The following is a 10,201-nucleotide window of genomic DNA, read 5'->3' as shown; positions in this document are numbered from 1 at the left end:
TTACACAGAACTTATAAAATTATTATAATTATTTATATTGTACAGTAGGAAACAGCCTTCTCAAAATCTAAACCCATCAATACCAAACACTAGCAAAACCTGCAGCTTCCACTACAATCAACAGCAGGGGCTGAAACCCTTGAGACCACAGAGATGAAGTCTTTAGTCAATGCCAGCACTGCTCCCATCATGTCCAACGAACACGTAAGGAGAAATACGTGAACAGCTCGTAAATCCCAAGCAAAGAACAAGAGGCTACTTCAAATGTATTTCAACAATTTGCATGAATTACTTTAAAATAGAGTTTTTTCAAAAGTATTTGAAAGCACTGTTTTCATACAGACCTGTCATATAAACCAAGGCTGAAGAAACTTGAAAAATGAAAAGAAACTGAGAAAGAGAGCAACAAACTTTTTATTCTGTCAGTTCCTTTTTTCATCTGTACACTAAGACAAATAAAAACACTACGCCGTGTAAGTCTGGTTGGTTTCGTTGCCTTTGATTACATAGACTTTTTTTTTTTTTTACAAATTCATCCATTAAATTGAATCCTAAAAGTACAAACCATGATGCAGCATCTGTTGTCTCAGAATATGGAAGTTACTGTATCTGGCAGGAGATGTTTAAACGATCACATTCACGTAGCCAGATCGGTAAAGGCCATTCAATTACAAGTAAACACAGAGTCTCACAAACACTTAACAGCAACTCGGGTCAGTAGAACAGTACTATGAACTGCATATTTACAGAAAAATTTGCACATAATCCAGAGATAATTTTAAATCAACCTTTCTGTTGTTACAACATAATCCACCCTTCAAACTTTGACTGTGCTGCTTTAACAATGTTCGAGTACCTTGGAGATTCAAAAGCACGTAGCACTTCTGATACTTCCACAAATTCATTCTTCAGGAACATATGATAAAAGAACCAGGTTTTTTAGGAACTTTGGACTGCAAAATTTCTCAACAAAGTCTGGTGCTCTTTAAAAATTGCATGCCAACTAGTAACTAACCTTGCAAATACTTGTTCAGGTATCCAATTTTCAAATTCCATGGTGACATCTAACATCATTACAACTAAGAAGGAGGAAGACAAATGAGCCACCACCCCTTTTCCAATTTTGTGTGCAAAAAATCAGTATTAATTCAGTCCAACTATACTTTTAAATCAAAGCTCTTGAAAAAGTCAGTATACATCTTATATGACAAGTTTTACTAACCATACAGTACATCAGCATTTCCTTTGAAAAGCTTAGACCTTGCTAAGCAGTTTTAACGTAAGCAATAATATAATATGCTATCTGCATACAGAAATACACTACATTCACACAGGAAACCTTAAATTTCTCCAATAAACAGTCATGTCAAAATCTACAGTTTACAGAAAATACAAAGTTAGTTTTAACAAAAGCAAAACTGTTTGTTGTGATTCAGTAAAACCTGTTTTCTAACATGAATAGTTTGAATTCATAAAGACACTAAGGCTGGGACAAATTAAGTATTTCCCACAAGCTCAAAATGACACAAAGTTTTCTAACTATGAAATGGCATGCAAACATACTGATTTGTTGTTGGTTATTTCTCTCTCACAGATTCAGTAGATCAGAGTAAAGCAGGTACTTTTACATGTTATACAATGACCTCTCCCTCACACTAAAAATGTCACATACAGAAAATTTTCTCAGCTGTCTTTGACACAGAAGCTGCTTCTGTAAATTTGAATATTATGCCCTTCAGATCCTCATGACCAGTGCAACAATTAAACAGCTTTCAGAAAGCTTAACAATATCTAAATTTGCCAATTTTCCTTTACAGAAAATATATACAAGTTTATAAATTCATGGCAAGGGCATTACAACTTTATTAACGTCAACTCATTAACTGGATTGAAAAGATACTTGCATTCTTGTGAAGACCCTATGGCTGCTGCCCATTCAATAGTTCTATCAAGGCACTGTACAGTCATTAAATCTCTAATATTCTCCAAGATGTGCTGAAGAACATTGTGAATGTGTTTAAGTTGTTAAAAAGCCCTGAGTCAGAACTTGCGTATTTACCACAGGCTTAGCTATAAAAATGGCACATACTAAAGCTTCTGCAGACAACAGTTTAGCTTTGTCAACACAAACAAAGTATGAAATGCACAGAAAGACAACAGTATGAATTCCAGCAACTTATGCACAGGTATACAATGTACTTTGTGGCAAATCACACACTGCTATTTTACTAAATTTACACAGTCATTTTCTAAAGTAATAAAAACCCCTGCAATGTATATTCAGACAACAAAACTGATGAAGCAAAAGAAAACTGATGCATTCCTCACCCCTTCCCAAAGACATCGAACAGCTAGAGAAGAATTCAGCACTTGGACAAAAAGGAGGTAGCACTGCTAAAGGTTAGACTGTAGTGTTGTTGGGGTTTGGTTTTTTAAATGAAAACTTGACCCATGCAGCACAAAGAACAGGATAGGCTCTTCGGTTCACCAGCTGCTACTGGAAGAGTAAAATTAATTTTCTGACAATTAGTTTTGTAGAGGAAGCTCAGATCACTAGCTGAAAGTAGCTTCTTCAAACAATTTCATGTTTACATTAACTGCAATTAATACTGCTAAAGATAATTACACATACATATACCTTCATCTCTAGAAAATATCTACACAATAAGTACTTAATTATTTTTAAAAGACCATTTTAGGTCTTTAAAAGAAGCTAAAATACCAATTATAAGATTATGCTAACAAGGCACAAGTACTTGTGCAAATCTGCTATATTCTCACCCAATCCAAGTTAAGAACACCACCTTCTAATCAAACTTTCACATTTACAAAGGAGCTTGTTTGCTATCACACCAGTGTAGTTTTTATTATCCACTTCAGGAAAAAGGGATTTCTCCAAACCCCAATGCACAGAGTAATCCAACAGATGGAAAGTAGGCAATAGCAGCCCAGATTTTGACAAGTGCCATATAAGCTTGGGCCACAATAAGTGATGATACAAGTTTTGAGGGGAAAAAAAAGTCAAAGGTAGTTATACAAAAGTTAACAATCTACAACTATTAAGTTTATTCTGTTAACCTCTTAGGTTGCCTTTACACTTTAAATCACTGCATAGTGATATGACTGTTTATGTCCCTTAATGAATGGAAAAGAAAGTATTTTACTTAAACATCTGAGCATACCTCACACTGAACAATATATATTTTTAGGCATCTTGTTACTTGTTTCAAGTAACAAATGGAGATACTGCATTCCATTTAATTTCAAAATTGTCATTAAATGCTGGGGAATAGACATCACAAACCTTACAACCCTTACATTCTACGATTTTAAAATAAATTAAGAGATAAATGCCTAACTGATTTTTCTAATTTTCACTTTGCTCAGGTGAAATTTAGACTTCAATCTTTTGCTGAAGACAGATGCACAGTGGTATTTCCTTAACACTACTACTTGTTATGATCCCCTTTGGCTTTCAAGTGAACTTCTCATCCTTCAAAAATGTGCTATCCAATTAAACATTCGCAGTCTGTGCACAGCACACAGATAACCACAAAATCAAGTGAATGAGCTTACTGGCATCCTCAACAACACTAGCTCACCTTCTACATCTGAATGAAAAGAGAGGGTGTGAATATAAATATTTATTTCCACAAATGATACCGGATTTGCAAGCATTTTTCCTCATTAAGTTTTTTGAAAGGCAAACTATATTGCCATCTCCAGACAAGATAAAGTTCTTCCTCCTGTCAATAAGAGACCTATATAAATAATTTAAGCATCTTGGTTAGCTTTCCTAGTTTTTCTAATTCAGTTGTTTTTCTTGGCACCAAAACAGTTGTTTTTCTGTGTCACCATCAAGCTGACACAGTTCAGTTTCAACTGGCGCACAACACTGCTGAATGAGTCCAATCACAAACTCCTATGCAGTCACAGTCCTCTGCTGTGAGTGCAGTATAGGACACTAAAGCTGCTCCTACAGCAATTCCTTCGGTCATTGTCTCCATTTCCATAGGACTGTGATGGTATTCAAGCACTGAGGGTGTTAAACAGTAACCTACATCTTACATCCAGTTTCCTATCCAGGATGCTTCAGATCTGTTGTAACTCAGCTGAATTATTCAACTGATGCTAAGCTGGAACACTTTCAAGTAATTCTGGCTTGTTCCAGCAACAAAGAATCAGTAAAATGCAAACTGCTATATTGAGGTTTCAGTTTTGAGCTGCGTTATCAAGAAGAGATCCACCCTGCATCTGCACAGCCAAGTTTGCAGAGGTTCCCTTAAAGAGTTAAGAGGACAAAATATGTCTGCCAGAGACAGAGGAAATCAAGGTACAAATCTGATGTATGACAGGCTAAAGCTCAGAATGGATCATCAAAGGGCACATCCTATTATAGAAGTATTTCCAGGGGAAGCCTGACAAGAAACTGAAGTCCACTATAGAAAGTTCAGCTGTAAAACATGCTACCAAAAAAAAAACCCCAAAAAAACCAAACCAAAAACCTTAGTAATGTGCATATTGTCCAAATGAAAATTGCAATGAACACTCAGATGCACACAGAGTTAAGTGGAGATACCAAAATGTTGAACTGAAAAAAGGCCTTACATCAAAAACTTTCCAAAACCTTGAAATTTTGGTATTTTAGAACAGGAATCAAGAGGCAAAAAAGGGAAGCCTGCTTCATTTGGTCAAGAATACAGATGCAGATTATCTGAGAACAGATGACCACTAGTATACAAAATAAACCAGACTACTGTACTGACTCCAGATTGTGATTGTGTCCAATGAAACAACACTGAAAATAATGAGGAACATTTGGAATGCTGGATGAGGATTAAAGATGGCTATTGTAAGGCTGTGTATTACAACACCTCATGGTGTTAAAAGCCTCTCTACATACACTTTTCCAATGTATCACTGTACTTGTTTCCTGGAAAACTTTACTCAGTATTTAATCTTATTGCTTAAAGGTTTGTCTGTCTTTACAGTTTATTAGTAACAGTCTTCTGAGACATTTGCCAACATTTGCACAGTTCAGGCATACCAATATAAGTTTCAGAAGAGAGACTGATTTATCTGCAAAAACCACAATTATAACATTATCCTTACTTGGCTCTTTCCCTGAACTATCCTTTTGTCCACATTTTAGACATATGCAATGAGAATTCAATGATAAATTCATCTTAGCTGCAAGTAAGGCACCTAAGTGACTCCAGCATGGATTTCTTTAATGTTCTGCAAGAGCACCTCCAAAGGAAGTCTGCACAATGGCAACAGGCTACATGAACTATGCACTCAGAAGACTGTCGAATCACTTTGGAGCAAGCTAATTTCTAAATTAATTAGTAATTTATTTATAATTAACCAGTAATTAATTTAGTAATGAACAAATCTAATTTCTAAATTAAAATTAAATTAAAAAAACAGCTAATTTTTAAAGCAGATTCCTTTTAGCTACAAGAGATCCTTAAATCAGTGTATTTTCTACCACCAAAAAGGATGAAAGGATACATTTGTTTTCAAAATGTTAATAGTTTGCAGTATCTAACAGTAGCATTTTGGGGGTCAGGAGGAACAGCTCTTGATCATATCAGGGACAACAAACTCCAGCAAAATTCAGCTGAACTAGGCACAGCTCACAAAATTCACTGTTCTGTCAGCAATATCTTCATTTGCAGTATTATTCAGTAATGCTCACAGACAAGTTCTGGTGCTAACACCCCACTTAGATAAATAATCAATATTAAATATTGTCTTTTGCTGTTGACACTGTTTGCCTGGAGACAATAAAACTTAATTTAAAAAAAAGGAAATTTTGCAAAATCTCTTTTTTCTGAATTCACAGACCCACAATTGTTAAACGGCTCTGCATGTATGTTTCTACACAATGGATCAAATTCACTCATCTAAAAGGGATAACTGACCCACCGCTCAAATGTTCTCCTTTCCACTCAAGCTAAAAGCAATTCCATACTAAGTCAAGTAATTAGCAGAATTATGAAGCTCTCTATTTAAGTTATTTAGCTTGAACCTGTTAGCTAAAAGTGCAATTTTGGAAACATAATGCTTCTAAAACAGATTTTTCTTTTTATTGTTTCCTACACAGCCCATCCTCAGGAACAAAGGGCATGATGAAGTCAGAATTACCCTACCATTGCATTCTGTGGTATGACCTTATGGGAATAGTATGGCTATTATTACTGCGTATAGATTTTGTATTGATTTTTCACGACTGTGTATTTCAAGACAGAAATTCATTGTGAATCAGAACTGTCACAGGAAATGTCACTCTCTAGAAAAGCACAAAGCAAAAAAAAAAAACCAAACTCTAAATATTTATGTTTGGTAGTAACTGACAATATAAAAAAAATTCCCTTACATCACTTGACATCTGATACATACATGATACACATGAACAAAACCAAAATAAGATTGTCCCTTTAAACTTTAAGGGGAAGAAGAAGACAGAAACAAAATGAAAAAAGGACTGCTTTCAATTAGCATCAGGCTTAGACGTTTTTTAAGAGTAAAGCTACAAGCTGACTGTTCAAATACTGTTTGTTTGGTGTGTTCACAGTCTTTAAACAATTACTATGTAACAAACCTGTGCTACAGTATTAGAAATGTTTTCATCAGAACCCTTTTACTACCTTTCAAATTAACAGAGGTTTAAAATCATCAACATGTCCTTACTCTTTCACAAGCTAGTAAAAAACCCCGGCCCCTGTTTAGTACAAAAGGATCCTCCGTTCAATTGCCTTGCGGCATATGGGGCACTCGCTCATTCGGTCTCCACAGAGCTGACACGTTCCATGGCCACACAGAAAGATCATGTTCTTCAGGCGGTCCAAACAGACAGGACACATCGTCTGGAAAAGATTTTGACAGGTTACGTTGTCAGTGGTAGTAGTTATACAGTACTGAATATGCAACATCTCAACTGCTGAAATTCAACAACATATATGTCATCCTAAGCATAGCAGATAATTGCCATAGCCACAAGCTAAATTGTGGGGCTTTTTTTTAAATCCCATTTTTATTCCACATGGACTTGAAATATATGGGCTTGTCCTACTCCATCATGACACAAGCAACTATGTACTTTCTTCTAAATATGATTTCTTCAATTAAGGCAATCCAGTAGTAGGCTGACATGATATTTTCAATATAATTATGTAAGCTTGCAACATTGAAACACTCTTCAGAATGTTTCTCTTTTCTATCATGTAATCTTCCAGGAAACAAAACATAAACAGCTTGATGTATGCAATGCTTGTGTAATGATTTACAAACTTCTTCTCAGGCTAGCTAGCCATTCATATACTTACCTGTAAACACCAAGCACTCACTTCCCACAGAAGGAATAAAAATGTTGCATAATCAATATGATACGTAAAATTTAATACTTTGTGGAAGTTATCTGGATTTTCAACCAAAAGAAGACGTCAAGTTTCAAATGAAGAACAGTTTAGTAAATTTGTAACCTTCACTCATAACAGCAGCACAGCAAACTTTTAAAATCAGTTTTAATTGCTGAACGCGAAGTGATAGTCAATGCCCGAAGTTCTTCAACAGCAAAATTCATTTTGCACCAATGACTAAGGAACAATGTCCTTCACCTTTTGTCATGTGCAGAAATTGAAGTTTTCATAAGGCATGTTCCTTCACCATAAACATATTGCAGCCATATTAGGATTTCAATTATAACAGTTTATCAATTGTTAGTAAATGAATAGATGTTTCAACAGATGAAAATCGTTAAGACCATTCTATAGATCAAATCAAATCTAAGATGTCCTCTTATCTCGAATTTATTACATATATCTAACAATTCTAAAAATTGATCTCATACATAACATGAAATACTTGACATATTGATCTCATACATAACATGAAATATGAGATGAGGCTCAAATTTCAAATACAAATTCATTTTATCACCATCTTGCACCTGTGACTTGCTCCTGTGTTCATCATTGGGGCTTCGCTTCAATTTGTTCATTGCAAGAGAGAGAATCCATACCAAGGTACCCTATTCAGAAAAACCCTAAAGCACACTTTCTATGAAATCAATAGGCATTACTTCCTAGGGTAGATAGCTTAACTGAAGACCAAAAAAATTCATCAAAATTCCGCTTAAGAGTTTAAATTGGCATGGAATCTGACCAAATCACTATTTTAATCTTCAGGATACTAGTATAATGGGCTAGCAGGAAAATAAAACTTCCAGGAAAAACCTTAAGTCATTTTATATTTAAAAAAAGCCCTGAAGGGGGATGTGATCCAGCTTTGCCAGAACTTCCACAGTACTGTAACAAATCATTCTCAAACTAGAAATTTACAGAAGACTGACTGTCAGTCAGTCCTGCTCATTTTTCCATTCACACAAGGTCATCACCTTCGCATCCTACACATTAATGGGATCTTTAGAGTATTCCTCCTTGAGTAACTCACAAACTTAAGGCATCAGTGAAGCAGCTATTTCCCGTGCAATGAATACGCAGCTGTGTGACAAGTGTCTACAACCTGGCAGTGCTGGTGTGATGACCTTTCACAAAGCACTGACAAAGCAAACACTCATCTCTGGGGAAATCCCCAATGTGTAGCCTTTATTCTATATTTTGGCTAATTATTGGCTTTTATGTCTAAATATAATGTCAGAATTACTGAAGTTACAAGGGTCTGTTTCTCTCCAAATGCTACACCACCATTTAAAAATGAAAATATCCATTAAGGGACACAGAAATAATAAAATAAAATCTGTTGAAACACCATTACTTTGAACTGTTTAATTTAGTAAAGGACAGAAATCCCAACATTTTCATTTTATAGACATGCAGTATTAGACAATCGTCCTATTTCTCCTGCTTAGTACAGAAGCATGGTATATAAAATACGTTAGCTGTTTAATTTCTTAACATGATACTATCTTAACACTTAAGTTACTTCACACAGTAGGAGGACTCAGCTGGCAGAATAACAAGCTTCCTGCTTGCTACACAGTTCTTTTCTGACAGGCTTTTAACAATTAGTTCAGCAGTTTCCCAGTGGGATACAAGCCCAAATAACTGAGTTTTATCCAACTCTGAAGGAGAATTCCTTATTTGACCACCATCTTACATGTACTTTTACAGTGAAAGAAGTTCACTGCAAACCTTATGCCCCTTCTGAGCAGCTGAAAATAAGGAGTGAAAAATAAGTATCTGTAGCTGTTGTACTGTACTGTTAGAGCATCCTCTGCATGAAATCCCATTTTTCATCTGCCTGCAACATTTGACTCCCGTCTTTTGAAGGAAAACAAACAGTATAAAAAGGCACTATGCCTGTTCTATATGAGAATTACTTCTTCAGGTAAGTACTGTGGGAAAGTGCCCACTGCACTCTAAGTATAACAGGGTTTGCAACTCAATTTTTTTGTCACTAACAAGGTGTTTGAAACTGCTTTAAGTATCAATTCCTCACTATTAAAAACAATTTTTACAACAATATACAGGTGCACAGCGACAAAATAAATTTATTTTTTAAGGAAGAAGAAGGTGATGTAAGTATGGTGAAGGAACATACGTAAGATATTAGATGGATGATGATGATGATTAGGTATGAAATGGAGTGAAGGTATTGCAATTACAGTCAAAAGGGTTCACATTCAGGGAATCCCTGAAGAATGGTGTGGTCATCAGATGTGGGAGATTCTGTTGACATCAGCATCACTTCTGCTTGGCACCAGAAATAGTTTTAAAAGCTTGCTGCACTAACATATTAGATTATCATTGAAGGTATGAGTTGAAACAAAGGCTTATACCTGCTGAAAGAGAACAAATTAATTTTAAGTAGAAAAATATCAATTGAACACAAAGACTGAACTGTTACAGCATACATCAAAATAAATACACAATTATAGTGGTATGCTGTGCTTAAATTAACTTCAAGCACAAATTTAAAAGATAAGATGATCAATTTTAACCAAATCTGACTTGCCACTCACAAGTATGATACAACTTGCCCTGTCACAAGACTAAGCACAAAAGACACTGAAGAAAACACATGAGCCTCAAGCCAAGAGGCACACAAGGAATGACCAGAACGTTCTCCTTCGAGTCAGAGGCACTGAACAATTCTGGCTGCTAGCTAGCAAAATCCCAAAGGTTAGATAAAATCAGAGAGAATAAAATAGCACCTAAGGAAAACTGACAAAAAA

The 10,201-nt window shown here is 35.4% G+C and overlaps 1 protein-coding gene across 5 annotated transcripts in view; it reads right to left on the bottom strand.

Moving 5' to 3' along the window:
* Window positions 1-396: 396 nt before the first annotated feature.
* The window catches only part of MIB1 (MIB E3 ubiquitin protein ligase 1), a 78,404-nt gene continuing 68,599 nt past the window's right edge, over window positions 397-10,201 (bottom strand). For 3 of the 5 annotated variants that reach the window (XM_041477762.1, XM_041477763.1, XM_041477764.1), the window contains exon 21: window positions 397-6,872. In XM_041477762.1, the coding sequence (XP_041333696.1) occupies window positions 6,732-6,872 (141 nt within the window). In that variant the 3' untranslated portion in view covers window positions 397-6,731. The other 2 variants (XM_041477765.1, XM_041477767.1) reach the window with 1 other exon arrangement.

This window comes from Pyrgilauda ruficollis, unplaced genomic scaffold (assembly GCF_017590135.1).
Source record: "Pyrgilauda ruficollis isolate IOZ18807 unplaced genomic scaffold, ASM1759013v1 scaffold41, whole genome shotgun sequence".
Classification (NCBI taxonomy): domain Eukaryota; kingdom Metazoa; phylum Chordata; class Aves; order Passeriformes; family Passeridae; genus Pyrgilauda; species Pyrgilauda ruficollis.
This window is presented reverse-complemented; position numbering and strand designations above follow the sequence as displayed.